The 18,385-nt window shown below is 40.6% G+C and overlaps 1 protein-coding gene across 2 annotated transcripts in view; it reads right to left on the reverse strand.

Annotated features, from left to right (window-relative positions):
- Nucleotides 1-18,385, reverse strand: part of IDO2 (indoleamine 2,3-dioxygenase 2) — a 79,009-nt gene that overhangs the window by 17,696 nt on the left and 42,928 nt on the right. For both annotated transcript variants that reach the window (XM_058720590.1, XM_058720591.1), the window contains 5 exons: nucleotides 17,494-17,613; nucleotides 14,911-15,029; nucleotides 12,623-12,637; nucleotides 8,329-8,428; nucleotides 6,124-6,241 (listed from right to left, as the gene is read on the reverse strand). In XM_058720590.1, the coding sequence (XP_058576573.1) occupies nucleotides 6,124-6,241; nucleotides 8,329-8,428; nucleotides 12,623-12,637; nucleotides 14,911-15,029; nucleotides 17,494-17,613 (472 nt within the window). The remainder of the gene's footprint in view (nucleotides 1-6,123; nucleotides 6,242-8,328; nucleotides 8,429-12,622; nucleotides 12,638-14,910; nucleotides 15,030-17,493; nucleotides 17,614-18,385) is intronic.

Consider the following 18,385-nt stretch of genomic DNA (forward strand, 5'->3'; position numbering starts at 1 on the left):
TTAAGGGAAAGCAAGAACCCAGAATGGGAGGCAGAAAAACTAGGGTAGCAAAACCTCTTTTTCCTGAAGTCATTTCCCAATCCAGGTATGCCTGGCCTTGCTTTTAGTGGCTTCTCTGGATGGTAGGTGTCATAAGTAAGACCCCAGCCCCAGCCATGGGGAGGAATTTTACAGGAGACCCTGTTCATATTAAACTGGGAGTCCCAACTACCTATATCTCAACATCAGTGTGCATCAGAGCTCCCAACCCACCACTCCTTGCCCCCAAGAGACAAAATCGAAGTCACCTTGGCACGGAGCAAAACAGGATTTTAAAAAATCTGTCCCTGAAAAGTTGTGACCAATTTTTTTTTTTTTTTTTTTTTTTTTACATTCTTAGCCCAACTTTAAATTGTCTAATTGGTACATGGGCCCTCACTTGCTGAACTTGCTTCAAGATGGTCCAGAATTTTAATGTCCCCAAGAACCAGGAAGAACCAAGTACAAATATTTCTCTGCCCTAGTTCCAAAAGACTGTCTACAAACAATGTTCCAAGGACAATGAGCATTATATAGAATGGAAAAAAAAAAAAAAAAAGCAAAACAAATCAAGCCTAAACACACACACACAAAACATGACAACCTGACAACCAACAATAGGAAAAAAGAAATAACAAGAAGGAAACAATCAAGTGTCCAATATTAGAATCACACACAAATTATGACACAGCCACAAGTAGTATGTTGAAAAAAACTAAAAGTGAGCTTGAAAATGTCTCTAGGGAACAGAAAAGTATGAAAAATAAACAGATTAGATAGTAATAAAATATAACTTCTGGAAATGAGACAATAAAATAACCTTTTCATTATATGTATTCAGCAACAGACTAGAAGCAGTTGACAATGAGTTAATTAGATTAGAAGAATTAATGCAGCACAGAGAAATAAAGAGATGGGGAAAAAACAGCAAGGCTAGAAGAGAATGGAAGATAGTGGATCAAGGTCTAACATCCTCAATTAAAGTTGAAGAAGGAAAACAGAAAGAGAGTGGGGCACAATTTGTGAGGATGTGATGGCTAAGGACTTACCAGAATGATAAGTCGTATCAGTTAAAGAAGCATAATGAAACCAACCCATAATAAAGGGAACAACACAGACCCATAAAGAGAAACTCACAAGCAGATCAGAAAAAGATAGGTTTCCCTGACATCTAACTTCTTAGTAGTGACAATGGAAGCTAAAAGATATTGTACGGATTTACTCAACATCTAAAGGAATATTGTTGCTAGCAAATACATTCTTTAGGCATTGGAGTGAAACAGGGCAATTTTCAGACCAGAGAGTTAGCCAGCAGCAGGTCCTCACTAGAGGAAATCCTAGTAGCAAAAGAGATGTGTGCAAAGGAGTGAAGGGCAAAAAGAAGGTTATAACAGGTAAGCAAATCTGAGTGAATCTTAACCATATGCAACAATAATAATCACTGTAGATTTCTGGATATTTTTGATGTGTGATATGCAATGTATATTCTTCCTTGTAAGCCTAAAAACATCTTTTGTGAAGACTCATGGGACTCTTCAATATTTTGAGAACTGGTTTTGTGTGGGCATGTTTCTTGATTTTATGCATTGACATGAGAAAATAAGATTCAAGGTAAAATATGGTGGGTCAGGTGACTAGGGTATACTGAGGTTACTATGTGTAAGTAATCCACGAGTGAAGACAACTTTAGAAATATGAATGGAGTCGTTATTATCCCACAGTATTTAGCAGAGAAGAATCCCAGTGTTGATTATTTTCCACTTTGCTTTATTTACTTTCTATTATTATTATTTTCAAAGTTAACCTTTGATAACTTTGGATAACTTTTATTACTACCAGAGGTTTCTCTCATCAGTACACAGTTCTGACTGCAATACCTTCTTCAGACTGCACAGGGAGCTGAAGATCCAGAAATCAGTAGGCTGGGAAGGTAGGGGGAATGACTTTCACCAAGAAAATCGTAATGCCTTAACATAAACCAAGGGTACTGGATTTAATTATTGGCGTTTATAAGCCCAAATCATAGAGCTGCCCAACATCTAGACAGTCTCTCTTACTAATTATAAATTAGTAAAAACTTATCAGTTACCAAAAACAAAAAACAAAAAAACAAAACAAAACAAAACAAAACATTTACCAAATATTGTTATATACAATGTCAACAATGCTTTCAACAAATCTAAAAATATCTTAACTGCATGCCACTTTTAAGCTTTAATTTAAGATAAACAAAAATGGAAACAATAATTTTGTTTCCAATCAGTTGTAGACAAAGGAAGTTTACAAATTAGGAAGAAAACTTCCTTAGGCAAAATTAAGTGAGCCAGCCAGAAGAGGGTAGCAGCAGGAATTCACACTATCATTTAGTACCAACTCACCGAGTAAGAAACCTGACTTAAACACATGCCAAACTCTTAGAAGGAAACATTTTGACTCCTTGCTATCATTAAAGGAAAAATTCTTACAGGCAGCAATCTGTCAAGGAGAAGATGGAAACTGTGTTGATTCAGAAGGAAATACAAGGCAAAACTTTCCGTGGCATTTTGGAGAGAAATTTCTCTCTCAGCGTTTCTAAGGAGGAAATTAACTCTTAGAAACAGGAGGTATTCAGAAACCTGCCAAAAGACATGCTTGTGTAATCGGGATGCTTGGAAATCCGAACATATTTTAGCCTTCCAACAGAGCACAATGCCCAGGCCTGGTTGAGCTCTCTGCAAATCACCCAGAAAAGGGGAGCTAGACACGGATCTTACAGGTGCACAGCGCTGACACTCAGCCAGCAATGCACAGTGTGGGTGTGGTCTAGAAGTCTAGTGCTGTGACGGACTTCCGCCTGAAGAGGAGTCCGTCTGCGCTGAGGACTAGGTTAAGGTTGTGAGGTGGAATCACCTGTGGGCTGGGCAAAGGCCCAGTTATAACATGGGGGTTCTCAGAAATATAAATTGAAGCCTTAAAATAAAGAGTACCTTCTCCTCTGCGTTGGGCATGTTTTCAAGCTATCCTGCCTGGAAATGACGTAATTATGGAAGAAGGGAGTAGAGCACACAACTCTTGCTAAAGCTGAGCCCAGAAAGAAAAAAAAAATTCATGAGCTCCATTTGGTGTGGGGGGAGAGGCAGCAGAGGGGAAAGTGCTGCTGAGCTCTAAAGATCATCAGAAAAAAGTCATCAACTACAAACCAGACACAATGACACAATTTATGTGATTCCTTACACCTGGCAGTTTCCAGGGGCACCTGAGTGGTGCAGTTGGTGAAGTGTCTGACTCTTGATCTCGGCTCAGGTCCCGATCTCAGATCTCACAGCTCGTGAGTTCAAGTTCCAGATCAGGCTCTGTGCTGACAGCATGGAGCCTGCTTGGGATTCTGTCTCTCCCTTTCTCTGCCCCTCTCCAACCTGTGTGCTCTCTCTCTCTCTCTCATAAGTAAAACTTAAAACTTAAAAAATAAAAAAATAAATAAATAAAAAACCCTTGAAGTTTCTAGTATTTGTTATTTTTATCATTTCATTTTTCTGTTTACTGTGGCTGCATAACAAACCACTCCCAAGTGAGGGGCATGAAACAACCAGTATATGATGCTCTTGGAATCTGCGGGCTAGAAATTTGGACAGGACACAGGGGACAGGACACAGGACGGGACACAGGACACACTGCGTGTCACAGTATTTGGGCCCCCAGGTGGATGACTAGAAGACTGAGGACGGTTTGAAGGTGGAAATCTAGAGTCATCCAAGGGTTCATTCGCTTCCATGGCAGCTTCCAACTAGAGCACCTACATATGGCCTCTCCGTGAGGCCTGGTGTTCTCACTCACAGCATGGTGGCCTCAGAGCAGGTGGCATTTTTACGTGGTGATTCAGTATACAAGGTAACAGTTGCATCACCCCCTCTAGCCTTCCCTCAAAGCTCACGCAGCATCACTTCTGCTGCGTGCTATTGATTACGGGCATGTCACAGGCCCACCAATACCACAAGTGAGGACACAGCCTGCACTCCTTGAGGACAGGCACGTCAGAGCCACATTGGAAAGGAGCCTATGAGATAGAAGATTTTGTGCCTTGTTTGGAAAATGCAGTCTGATGCACTCCTGTTTCACTGCGGTGACTACAGATACAACTTTTAGAATAAATCATGCCTGTGTGGGAAAATTAACTTTTTAACAAAACAAGGAAAGTAGCCCTGCAATCTCCCAGGCCACCAGACTCCTGCAGGGGATAATGGAGACAGAGCACTGGGCTGGCCTGGGCTGAGAAAGTGACTCTGACAATGAGCACTAGGAAAGCTTGTGACAGACAGGACTGTGCCCTCTTACTGCAGCAGGCAGTGTGACAGGGTGAGGGGTCTCTCATGAGTTTCCAGACTACTCACTTCTGTTCTTTCATACTAATGGGGTTTGGGGGTCATGGGGGTCTGGAGCTGACTGCCAAGAAGGAATTCTTGAGGTGTCTTTGGTGCAAAAAGGTGATCCTATGAAAGCACAGGGACAGAACCCTTGGGCAGTAAATGCTGCACTGGGGTTGTGCAGAGTGACTGGTTATATACTATGGAGTTGGGGGGAGCCTCCAGAGGGACTTTGACATGCTAAAGGGGATGCCTAAGATACCTGAGGCCTTGCTATTGTCAAGCTAAGGTTGTTTTCCTTCTAGTAAGGCATTAACATTATGACAGAAGGGGGTTCCTGGAGAAATGGTACACTCTGTATTTGCCTCAAGTACTTGTTAAGGGGCTGCAGATTATAAAGAAATGTAACTTTACCTGCCATTTCCTTCTTGCCTTTGTTCCCCACATCACGAAGGAGGAACGGTAATATTAGGGCTCCAGGAAACTGAGTCCACAGGTTTCTGGAGATTAGGCTACTGATAAGATTGCCTTTTTATTACAATTTACTAAGACATTTGTAAACTTACTAAGACATTTGTAAACTCCTGTCCTGCACGACTATAATTTTTATCCGTTAACCATCTGTTTCCCCTTTCCTTTGTTCTTGGGCAGCCAGAAGTGCCTGACAAATATCACACATACTCCACCTGAGGTGGGGTGGGGGAGGGGGGATGCAGGGTGTCAGCTTGCCTTATGCTCCCTTATCAATATGATCTGAATGCACCTGCAGTGTCACTTCCCCTGGTCTTGATGTCCTGACTAATAAACTCAGGGTACCTTGTTAAGGCTCAAATCTATGTCACTCAGTTTAGAGAGCTTGTTTGATGTGATCAGGAGGGCTTTAAAATTAAAATTCAGGGAAGTGGAGGAAGTGTGGATCTGAAATATAAAATAGGATGTTGAATGGAAATAATACATAGTCCTGTGACTTCTGATGGACTTCCACTAGTGCAGAGAGTCTGAGATGACAAATAAATTTACTCCCTTAATAAAAAGTAATAAAGCTGGTGTCCTCCCTTTCTCCCTCCCTCCCTTGCTTCCTCCTGTCCTGTTTCCCATAAACCTCTCCTTTCCTGGACTCCCTCTATTTGTCAGTGAAGCAGGATCCATGGAAACTGATAACTTAGATCCTTACCCTCTTGTTAAACAGATCACACCCCTCTCCCACACCTTCTTCAAACACACAATTACATTTTCTAGATTCTTCTGATAAAGGAGTTAAGAGCTGCAGTCCTTAGGATAAGATTAACCGGCCACACCTGTAACAACTCCTCTTTAAACTAGCCTCAGAGGAGGAGCAATGGAAGGCCCCTCAGATAAGGCCCAAAGCCAAGGTCAGTCATCTCAGCTTCCACTAGAGAACAAAGAATGAGAGAGGCTTTAGAGAGTGTAAGGACAAACTCTCTCATATCACAATTCTGTCCTTCAGTAACCTAACATTGCTGGATAGACCTTATACAACCAATGTCGTGTGCTCCACCCTTTCAGCCCCAGCTTCGTTACTGTAAGACCTCTACATGCAAAGAACATTTTGGCTAGCCAGAAGAGGAAACAACTGAATCACAAGAGATATAAAGAACGATAAAACCATGAGAAAGTCACTGCAAACTGAGAGTTCATTTTTCAGTAGCATGAACAACATTTGGTTGCCTTAAAACAAAGACATTGACATTTTGACATTTTATGTCTTCCCGAGCAAAGCCCTCAGCCTTCAGAAGCCTCATACCATGCATTTGTCCTAAAGTTCTGGTGATATCCTGAATGCAGAGTCTCAGTCGCTGCAGAGCTTGAAGCAACAAGTTCTGGCTGGGCTGCAAGATGGCATTCACTGCCTCAACAAGTGCCTGAAGAGGAGATTCATTCACTCAATTCATTAACATTCAGTCCACTGAGGTAGAGCAGCAAAGCTGTGGGAATCTAGAAAAAGGGGACCCATCTGACTGCTGGATTGTTAGGCAGGGCTCCCCAGGGGCATTCCTAAACTAAATATCCTGTGAGGTTTTCCTGAGAGCCAGAATCTTTCTGGGCACCCTTCAGATAGATCCCTAGTTAAGACTTTCTGGAGCTTTTCCATTGACTGCTACTTCTTGTACCTCTCAAGGGCATAACTCTAATCAATTTTGTTCTTTCTTCTGGATTTATCTCATATTATTAATGGGGTTTTGGAGTGGTGGGGGTCTGGAGTCAATGGCCAAGAAACAATTTTTGAGATGTCTTTGGTGCAAAAAGGTGATCTTATGAAAGCACAGGGACAGGACCCTTGGGCACTGGAGTTGTACAGAGTGACTGGTTATATACTATGGAGTTGGGGGGAGGCCTCCAGAAGGACTTTGATATGCTAAAGAGAACGTCTAAGATGCCTGAGGCCTTGCTGCTGTCAAGCTAAGGTTGTTTTCCCTCTAGTAAGGCATTAACATTATGACAATAGGGGGTTCCTGGAGAAATGGTCTGCTTTGTATTTGCCTTAAGTATTTGTCAATGGGCTGCACGTTATAAAGAAATGTAATTTTACCTGCAATTTCCTTCTTGCCTTTGTTCCCCACAACACTGTGGAGGGGAAGGTGATATTAGGGCTCCAGAAAACTGAGTCCACAGGTTTCTGGAGATTAGGCTATTGATAAGATTGCCTTTTTCTTGTAAAGACCTTTGTAAGACCTTTGTAAACTGATGGAGACTCATGTCCTGTATGACAGTAATTTCTATCAGTTAACCATCTGTTCCCTCTTTCCTTTGTTCTTGGGCAGCCAGAAGTGCCTGAGAAATATCACACATATCCCACTTGGGGAGGGGATGGGTTGTGCTAGCTTGTGTTTGGCCCTCAGCTTGCCTTATGGTCCTTCATCATTATGATCATTTCTACTTCTAGGACCTTGAACTAGGGCAGCCTCACTCCTGAGCTCTGTTGTACATAAAATCAGACAGAGTCTGTAGATCCCATAGCATCAATGAGCTCCATTCACCAGGAAGACTTCCTTGTCCTCGGGCAGTTTCTACCTTATTTGAGCTATATTTTGAAGACCAATGCTTTACTCTGTATCTTTCAGTGAACTAAACACACGAAGGAGAAGTAAAGTAAGCATATAGTTTCACTTTTGAGACTGAAAGAGGGTGCTAAGGTAATCATCCCATGATCTGGTCACTCTACTGAGGACACAGTAAGCACTCAAAGAATGTTCACCAGGGAAGGTAGTGAGGAAAGACTTAAATCTAATCTAAATATCTTTGTGCAAGGCAAGCATTCCCTAGATGATCACCTGTCACTCCACCTTCATTTGTTTTATACCTGAACTTTCTGTTATCTACCTGACCCCTGAAGGAGTTCAAATATGCAAGCTCAGGGCTAGGTATTCTCAATGAGGGTTCACTGTCCTCTGAAGAGGGTTCACTGTTTTCTGACACTTTTGCATAACAGTTTTCTCTGCCAGGAATGAATACCCACTTCCATTCTTACTTCCTGCTTAATTCCCATACATCACTCAGATTTTAACTTCAGCTGTCATTTCCCTTTGCCTGATCCTGCAAGTCTGGATTAGGTCTTAGATGTTTTTTCATGAAAAACACTGGGTTTTTGTTTTTGTTTTTGTTTTTTTTTCTTGTTACCCCATACATCAGTCCATCTTTCTCTACTGGATGGTGAGCTTCTATGGCATCCAGAACAGTATCTGTCTTGTTCTCCCAGACATACATTACTCAGAACAAGACATGTCAGTTGAATGGTTGAATGGTCATTCCAAGTGATGCAGTAGTTGAAGAAAGGGAGAGCTGTGGGCTAGAGATCAGACCTCTTTTCCCAGACATACACCAAGTAGGACAAGGCCGATATTCATCTATAATTATTAGTTCTCTACAGGGAAAGGGACTTGGTGGGAAGTAAAGCTCAGACTAATTTCTCATTTAGGACAAAAAAAAAAAAATGCCATGAAGAAAATACCTTAATCCCAGGTACTGCTGCTTTCTCCACCAAAACAGTCACCAGTATAAAGCCACGCAGGCTTTCTTCCCCAGGAAATGAGAAAATTACGTCCAAGTTCCTTGGGAAGGAAATGACCACATGTTTAGAGAGGTTTGTACACTGTGGTGTGAGCAGGGCCCAAAGACCACCTCAGAGCCAGACAAATGCAAGAGCAAGTAGACTTGAAGAAAACCCCTCTCATCTCTGTAGAATAGCTCTGAGGAGGAGAATCTGCCTCCAGCTCTGCTCCAGAAAGGAAAGAGTGCAGACTTATTCAAGACCATGGTCAAGGACCAGAGGACTCTCAAAGTCTAGCATGGCCTCCCAGTGGAACAGCTGACATATAAGTGGGCAGGCACTGCTGATTCTCCACAGGGCCAGTCTGTGGCCCATCACACCATCCCCGTCAGGAGCAGGGGCAGTCTTAGAGGTATAGTGACCACAGACAACAGCTAATTTCATGCTCCTTTTTTAGACTTGAAACTATGGCCCAAGGAAGCAAAATGGTTTCCCCAAAGTCATGCAGCTGATTAGTCACAGGACCAGGGCAGGAATATCTCATAACTCATGTGAGTGCTTTCTCTCATCAGTGACCTTTTTCCCCAAGTGCTGTATTACGTAAGAATGACAGCTGCAAGACCGTCATAGAATCATCTTTAAAAGACCAGCTATCTAGATTCAAATATCCCAGATGTCAGTCCAATCTGCAAAACCTAAAATTTCACTCCATAAATCACTTCTGTCTCTAACATTTTAAGCATGACCAGAGATGAAAAAAAAAACACAAAAGAAAAATAAGTCAGGAACTCCATTGTGCCAGCGAAGTTACACTTGTGTGGAAAGTGGCTTCTTCATCCTTCCAATCTCCATCTGCTGAGCTACAGTTTTTATACAGAATGCCTTCATTGAGCTGAGGAGAGGCAATGTCAATTTAGAGGCTAATTTTGCTCTCTGGGGAAAGAGGAGCCTGAGGATGTCTGGACCAAACCTGGCCCATGAGCTCCAGTCCATGTAAAACAAGATATTTCAAAGGGATTCTTCTGTAGCTATAGAAACCACTCTACAATTTTGGCCTTTCATACAAGCTATGGTGAGACCATAGATCTTTTTCAGGTCTTAGACTTCAAAGAATCACAGAGGATTTAGAGAATTTTTAAAGTCTTTTTTCTTTTCTTTTCTTGCATTGAACTTTATTTACTTCATTATGAACAGACTTGAAAATATAGTAAAGAAAATTAATCCCCTAATCCTTACAAAGCACAGGGACCATTGTTAATTTTTGGACTTTTAATTTTTGGCACATTTCCCTCTAATCTTTTTTTCAGGCATTTTTATTTTTATTTTTTAATTTTTTTAATTAAAATTTTTTTTAATTTAGTGACTCATCAGTTACATATAGCACCCAGTGCTCATCATAACAAGTTCCCTCTTTAATACCCATAACCCATTTATACCATCCACCACCCACCTCCCTCCATTAACCCTCAGTTTGTTTTCCATCATTAAGAGTCTCTTACGAAAGAGTGCCTGGCTGGCTCAGTTGGTTAAGCGTCCAACTTTGGCTCAGGTCATGATTTCACAGTTGCTGAGTTTGAGCCCTGCATCAGGCTCTGTGCCGACAGCTCAAGCTGGAGTCTACTTCAGATTCTGCGCCTCCCTCTCTCTCTCTGCCCTTCCCCCACTCATGCCCTCCCTCTCTCTATCAAAAATAAACATTAAAAAGAATTTATAAAAAAAATTACAAGAGTTTCTTATGTTTTGCTTCCCACTCTCTCTTTTTTTTCCTTTCCATATGTTCATCTGTTTTTCTTCTTTAATTCCACATATGAATGAAATCATATAGTATTTGTCTTTCTGTGACTGATTTATTTTTGTTAGCATAATACTGTCTAGCTCACTCCACGTCTTTGGAAATTGCAAGATTTCATTCTTTTTTTTTTTTTTAATGTTTGTTTATTTATTTTGAGAGAAAGAGTGCAAGCATGAGAGGGACACAGAGAGAGAGAGAATCCCAAGCAGGCTCCGTGCTCAGTGCAGAGCTACATGTGGGGCTCCATTTCATGAATGTGAGATCACAACTATGATATCACAACCTGAGCAGAAATCAAGAGATGGAGGTTCAACCAGTTGAGCCACTCAGGTGCCCCATGATTTCATTCTTTTTGATGGCAGAGTAATATCCCATTGTGTGTGTATGTGTGTGTGTGTGTGTGTGTGTGTGTGTATGTATATATGTATGTATGTGTGTATGTGTGTATATATCATATCTCCTTTATCCATTCATCAGTCTGTGGACATTTGGGTTCTCTCCACATTTTGACTATTGTTGATAATGCTGCTATAAACATTGGAGCACATGTACACTATGAATCTATATTTTTTTTTATCCTTTGGGTAAATACCTACTGGTGAAATTGCTGGATCATAGGGCAGTTCTATTTTTGACTTTTTGAGGAACCTCCATACTATTTTCCACAGTGACTGCATCAATTTGCATTCCCACTAATACTGTAAGAGGGTTGCTGTTACTCCACATCCTCGCCAACATCTGTTGTTTCCTGTGTTGTTAATTTTAGCTATTCTGACAGGAGTGAGGTGGTATCTCATTGTGGTTGTGATTTGTATTTCCCTGATGATGAGTGGTTTTGAGTATCTTTTCATGTGCCTGTTAGCCATCTGGATGTCTTCTTTGGAAAAATGTCTATTCATGCTTTCTCCCTATTTCTTAACTGGATTATTTATTTTTCGGGGTGTTGAATTTGGTAAGTACTTTATAGATACTAACCCTTTATCTGATATGTCACTTGCAAATATATTCTCCCATTCTGTAGACTGCCTTTCAGTTTTGTTGGCTGAAATAGTTCATCTTTGCTTGTTTCCCTTGCCTCTAGCAACATGTCTCATAAGAAGTTGCTATGGCCTAGGTCAGAAAGGTTTCTGCCTATGTTCTCCTGTAGAATTTTGATGGTTTCCTGTCTCACATTTAGGTCTTTCATCCATGGCGAATTTATTTTTGTGTTTTGGGTAAGAAAGTGGTCCAGTTTCTTTCTTCTGCATGTTGTCATCCAGTTTTCCCAAAACCATTTGTTGAAGAGGCTGTCTTTTTTTCCATTGGATATTCTTTCCTGCTTTGTCAAAGATGAATTGACCACATAGTTGGGGGTCCATTTCTGGGTTTCCTATTCTGTTCCACTGATCTATGTGTCTGTTTTTGTGCCAGTACCATATTGTCTTGAGGACAAATGTCTTGAGGACAAGCTTTGCATTAAAGCTTGAAGTCTGGAGTCGTGATGCCCCCAGTTTTGCTGTTCTTTCTCAGGATTGCTTTGGCCATTTGGGGTCTTTTGTGGTTCCATACAAATTTTAGAATCGTTTGTTCTAGCTCTGTGAAAAATGCTGGTGGTATTTTGATAGGGATTGCATTGAATGTATACATTGCTTTGGGTAGTATAGGCATTTTAACAATGTTTGTTCTTCCAATTCATGAGTATGGAATGTTTTTTCCATTTCTTGTGTCTTTTTCAGTTTCTTTCATAAGTGTTCTATAGTTTTCAGAGTACAGTTCATTTACCTCTTTGGTTAGGTTTATTTATATGTATCTTATTGTTTTGGGTGCAATTGCAAATGGGATCAATTCCTTTATTTCTTTTTCTGCTGCTTCATTACTGATGTATAGAAATGCAACATATTTCTGGGGCACCTGTGTGGCATAGTTGGTTGAGCCTCTGATTCTTGATATCAGCTCAGGTCATAATCTCACAGCTGTGAGATCCAGCCCCACATTGGGCTCTGCATTGAATGTGGAGCTTGCTTGGGATTTTCTCTCTCTCCCCTCCCCTCCCCCACATGCTCTGTCTCACAATAAATAGACATTTAAAAAAAAAAAGAAAAGAAAAGAACTGCAGTGATTTCTGTATGCTGACTTTATGTCCTGCAACTTTGCTGAATTCATGTATTCATTCTAGCAAATTTTTGGTGGAGTCTTTGGGTTTTCTAAAAAGAATATCATATCATCTATGAATAGTGAAAGTTTGATTTCTTCATTGCCAATTTGGATGCCTTTTATTTCTTTTTGTTGTCTGATTGCTGAGGCTAAGACTTCTAGTACTATGTTCAGTGGTGAGAGTGAAATATTCCTGTCTTGTTCTTTTTCAGGCATTTTTAGATAGTTTATATACTATATACAAAATTTGATGTGCTTTCCTTTTCATTTATTTGTAAGCTTTTAGTTAGTATGGATTATAAAGTTAGTGAACGATTTCTGAGAACTTACCTGATTTCCAGGGGTCTAGTCAAATTTCAGTATCGATAACCACAAAGAGAAAAAGGAAGTAAAAGAACAAATCAGTTTCTAAACTGGTATGCGTTTTGAGAGGACATAGACACAGGCACATACATTTGTGTCCAAATGCACATGCACACACACACATCCATGCACACTTTGGATGTCACAGGTCGTGACTACACTGTGGGTCTGAAGGAGAGCACAATGCTCCACCCCAAATGCACTGCTTTGGCACACTGATTATTTGAACTAATGTTATGTAAGAAAGAGCTGGCACAAGAAGGACATTCTGACTTCCTTTGTTCCCCTGAAAGCAGGAAATAAATCTGGTATGTGACAGGTACCCAACCTGTACCAGGAAAATTAACCCGAGAGGGAATTTAGGGCCAAGAAGCCTGTGTAAATACACCTTCACTAATTTGATAACCCTAAGCCCAAACCCCTATGTCTTGTCAATTCTTCCCAAATGTATTGTTTTCTTGTCTAAAGGTACAAAGTCTTCCCGTTTTGGTCACTTGTCTGAGTCTCATATTTTATGGGCTCTCATAGGTAAAATAATTAATTTCATTTTTCTTCTATTGATCTGTCTTATGTCAATGTAATTATCAGACCAGGCAAAGAACCTAGAAGGGAAGAAAGGAAAAATTTTCCTTCCCTGAAAGTCACTGTGTGACAAGGAGTAAGCTAAATCTCCACTCACACGGGAGCCCAAGAATATTTAGCCTGTGGCCACCATGATAAATTATCTTATTCCTTTTATATATTTGTCATTGCCACAAACCCATATTTATGTTATAATTATTATACTCTTACTTACCTTTAGCATCAGATCAAGTTTCACTTCCTCACCAAGCTGTTTCCTGATTTTTAAAGCCTGCATTGATATAATTGCTTTGAAATGCTTAAGGGCTATTGCTTATGTCCCTCTTTGACATTTGTCTTGTTCTTTAACCATGTTGGTGCCCTTTGCTTCCATGTCTTCCATTTCTCTACAGCACTTAGCTCTATGGAAGGCATATTAAAAGACTCCAAACTTAATCACCAAGAAAGCTAACTACTGAGCCCCAGACTGTGTCTGCCTCTCTGGGATGCAGCCCTGCTCACTCACTCACTGGGCAACTAGCCCCTTGTTGTTGTATTGTTGATTTAACCATTCCAGTCCAGACATTTTTTTTTCCCTTCAACCTTTCCTGTTTCTCTCTTTCTCTTCAAACCAGAAATCCAGCTGACTCAACACCCAATGCCTTGACAAGAATTATTTCTGCACATACATATATTATTTCTTTCTGTCAAAACTCTGAGTCAGATTCAGCAGCTGGTCACTAATTTTGTTATGAAAGAACTGGTCAAAGATCACGATTAATATTATGGAAAATGTATCCTCCCAAGCCTCAGGCTTCCTTAGAGAGATGAGATGGCCTCCCTTCTTCCAAGAAGCACATAAATTAGCCCCAAAATCTATAATGTTATATTAAGTGTTTAATCATCTAGAACAGATTCCCATCATCTCCTCTGGCATTCTTGTGGTACCTACAACCCTCAAGCTGAGGAAGTTCTTCCTCACATCTAACCTAAATGTCCCTTTAGTTATTTTATTAAGTTACAAAAGTACTATTTCTTGTACCTACAGCCTGAAATAAATTTGGTTGTGATAATAAAGTTCAAAGGGAAATTTAACAATTCACCTTTTCCACCCATTCTGATTAATTATTGTTTGTTAAAAACTCACACTATTTTTTCTTTAGACCAATACTTATCTACATTCCCAGCCCAACTTTCCAAGGATTGATGCCAGCTAGGTAGAAGAGATAGCATTATTAATCAAATTCTCAATCTAACTTTCTAGAGCCCTACTCTTAATTCACCTATAATCATAATCATAATCACAATCATTTATGATCATTATATCAGGATGACTTATTGAAGTCACTGGCCCTAATTTGACATGAATGGAAGGCATGTTGTGGAATGGAAATTTGATGAGAGAGAATGAATGAAGCCTAATTATGCAAGAGCTTGAAGGTCAAGTTAAGAAATTCAGATTGGATGTGGAAGAAAACAAGAAAAAGTAGCCTGCTCCAATGTATTCAGAGTGGATTGAGAAGAAACTTCCGGGACATGTAAATTTTGAACTTGAACACAAGTTCTTTGGAACCATAAAGCAGACACTAAATATGAACATCTAGAATCACACATAGCTGAAAACGCCAGGCCTTTACTGTAAGGAGAGGAAGTTTCCATCAATTCACATCCAAAGCACTCACTCCCTGTCTTACCTTTCAGGATCCCTAGTGGTCCAGTTTGTCAGCACCAAGTCTGCATGGACCAGGATAGGAGGGATGCCCAAGTTCCTGGAGACTTCAACAAAGGGAAGGGCAAGATTTCTTGGCAGAACCTTTTGGATATAAATACAGGAAATTAGCATACACCAGAAAGAATGCAGCAAGGGAAGTAATCTGATTGCCCTTTACTCTAGTAATCCTGTGGTAGAGAAATGACCTGGGCATAAAATTGGAATTATCTGAGTGACCCATATACACACACCTCACTCTCATATTGTTTTCTCTTAACATTCTAGTGGATATAATGTGTATGAGTACAATCTGAAATATATATGAAAATTACAAAACTGGAACACATACGTATACATAGCGTATAAAATAATCTCTGAAAACTGACTCTGCAAAGAAGGGCATCACCAATGTTTAAACATAAACTGGGGGCTGAGTTGATGAGCAGTGGGAAAAATATCTCTAACTCTTTATATATCTACTTATCTATTGACAGAGATGTCTACATAAATATGTATGTGTGTATTTGTTTGTATAAAACTACATATATACATACATGTGTATGTATACACACATATATGTGTGTGTTTATGTTTCAATCAGGAACAGGAATGGGGAAGACAGAACACTTCATCCTGTGTGGCAGCCAACTCTGTTCATCACTTCATAAGTCAAACCCAATAACAACTTCGAGACGGTCCCTATTTAACTCCTAAGTTATCCAAGGAACACTCCAGAGAGACATATCTGCCCACAAGTCCAGAAAAACTACTCAGATCTGTGGGAGATGGGGGGAGGCGGGGGGGGGGGGGGGCGGGGGTTCTCTATCTGTAGACAAAGTTAAATTGGTTTTGATACAAAATAACATTCTTATGCTCCCTATCTCCCACTTGCATTTTTATTTCCCCCTAGGATAAAAGTATCTATTAAAGAAGTGTTGCTTCTGCTTTTGCTTTCCTTAGATTTTTAGACTTGGGACAGAACTGTTTTTCAGGTAAGAAACAAAAAGAACTATAGAGTTTTAAAATTCAAACTTAAGTTTAGTTTCCCTGAGTCAGGGGTTGAGAAGGGCAATGCAAAAGTGAGGTGTCTATTTAGGTAAAGAGTTAGAAGAGATGTAGAGAAAGTTGGAGATGATCCCAGGCCATGGACAGGGGAATCCCTGGTAACCTGGAAGTAGATGGACACTCCACGAAACTGAAGGCTTCCTCCCCTGTCACCCTTTCTCTACCCCTTCCCCATATCTGGGATTACGGTTTGGAGACACAAGGGGGAGGGAGGCCCAGCGGGACATTTTGTAGTGTGCCTAGATTTCAAAGTTTTTATATCAGATGTACATTTTTTTTTTTTTAATGAGATGTACTGACATTTAAGAACTCTGAAGCACATCTATATCTTCTTCTTCTCTCCTTTCTCATGTTCCCTTCCTTTTGTCACAGGGGGGTTTCCTCTGTTTACTTGAAAGAAAACAGGCATCCTTCACCAAGCAAACAAAATAGGCCTGGGCTGCTCAGTGAACCACGGAGTACTGGAACAAGTAACTCTGATTCCTGGAAAAGGGACACTTAAACAAAATGAAAGGGAGTGGTGCTTTTTTACTGCTGTTAATGGAACTCAGAGATTTCATGTTTCCAGGTTGAGGTTTTTTGTTTTTTGGGTTTTTTTTTTTAAATGTTTATTTATTTATTTTTGAGAGAGGAAGATAGAGAGAGAAAGAGAGAGAGAGAGAGAGATGCAGGGGAAGGGGCAGAGAGAGAAAGAGAATCTGAAGCAGGCTCTGTGTGGACAGCAGAGAGCCCGATGCAGGGCTCGAACTCATGAACTACGAGATCATGACCTGAGCTGAAACCAAGAGTCAGATGCTCGACTGACTGAGCCACCTGGGCACCCTCCAGGTTCAGGCTGAAACTATAAAAGGTTAAGTAAAGATTTAGAAGAGATTTAAATGAATTATTAAGAGATCAATAATCAGTAGAAAGAGCAGAGTATTAAAAAATTAAAATTAATCTTGTTAATGTCAATGGGTGCCTTTTAGGGAAAGAAGGTTACATTAGTGAATCAGAAGATCTAAGCATGGCCTTGCATTTTACACTAACTTGCTATCTGACTCTGGAGAAGGATTTTTGTCTTCTGTAGTCCCCAGCTGTCTGTAAAATGGGCACAGTGGAGTTCTGTTTACTTTATGGGATTGAGAAAATCAGGAGATAATATATGTGCATAGGAATACAGAATGCTGCAAGTGTAAGCTATTATTAAGTTTCTTTTTTTAATGAGATCTCAGTTCTTGCCTTCATATGCAACTTGTTAAACATTCTTGCCAGAAAAAAAAAAAAAAAAAAAGATGTGAAAGCAAATGAATGGCTACAACTTCTAAAGAAAATTAGCTTCTTAGGGAAAAAATTTCTCTCATGTAAGTGGGCCATTTGTCCTTCCTTCAACTGACAGCCAAAGAAAAGAACAAGAAAGGACCTATTTTCCAGGAAAACAGTGTGGGGCCAAGCAGTGAGTGTACTTCAGGAGCAGCAGGCTTGCCAGGTGACAAGACAGGCATGTGTTTTGTCCCCTTACCTCTTTGGGCTGCGTCTCTCCTTTCTGCCAGACATAGCCCATGGTAATAAAGCTCAGAACCAAGTGGGCCAGGCGCTGTTCCCGGTAACTTTGGAGGAACTGGCAGGTCAGGAGGGGCATCTGTTCAAGAGAATATCCAGAGATTATCAGTTGCACGGTGAGGATGAGCACAGGGGTTCTTTGACGTGAAGGGTTCTATGTGTACAAGGAGCAGGTTATATTTTAGTGAAGGAACTAAGAGCCACCATGCACACCCCATTTCTCCCAATCTTAGGACACTGCAGTATCTGAGGCATTTCAGGGGACCTTGCTCAGGAACTACCTAACCACTCCATCCAAACTCCTAAATTGCACCCATGGTTGTGTCAGACACTAGTCACCTTCACTGAACTGACAGTGTGTAGTGTTCTAGAATAATTAATTTACAAGACTGAGATCACTTATTTCATGGAGTCTATCATGGCAACTTTTACAGTCCTACGTATCAAGGCACCTCTGCTTCCTTGGTATCATTTAACCCTGGTAACAAGCCTGCACTGTGAGTGTTACTTTCTCTGTTTAATTCCGAAGTAAAAGGAGAAACAGTGCAATTAGGAGTTTGACCAAATCCCTAGGGGGTGTTAGCTGAGCTGGGCCAAAGAGTTTGTTCAGTCCTGTTTGAAACCTTCCAGTGACCCTGGCTGGGTGTTTTCACCTCTCCATGCCCTTTTTCTCTGATACGTATCACCAGTATCACCAGGGGATTTACAGATGTTGTCTTCATGAAAACCACACCCGTACAGAAGTCAGTTGTTGACAGCGCTGCCCCAACAAAACATTTTGTCACTTTTGTCTGGAACACCCTTGCCTGTCTTGGTTGACTGAAACAGTGAGTTCCACCTTCCTGGCACAC

The sequence above is a fragment of the Neofelis nebulosa genome, chromosome 3, assembly GCF_028018385.1.
Source record: "Neofelis nebulosa isolate mNeoNeb1 chromosome 3, mNeoNeb1.pri, whole genome shotgun sequence".
Classification (NCBI taxonomy): Eukaryota; Metazoa; Chordata; class Mammalia; order Carnivora; family Felidae; genus Neofelis; species Neofelis nebulosa.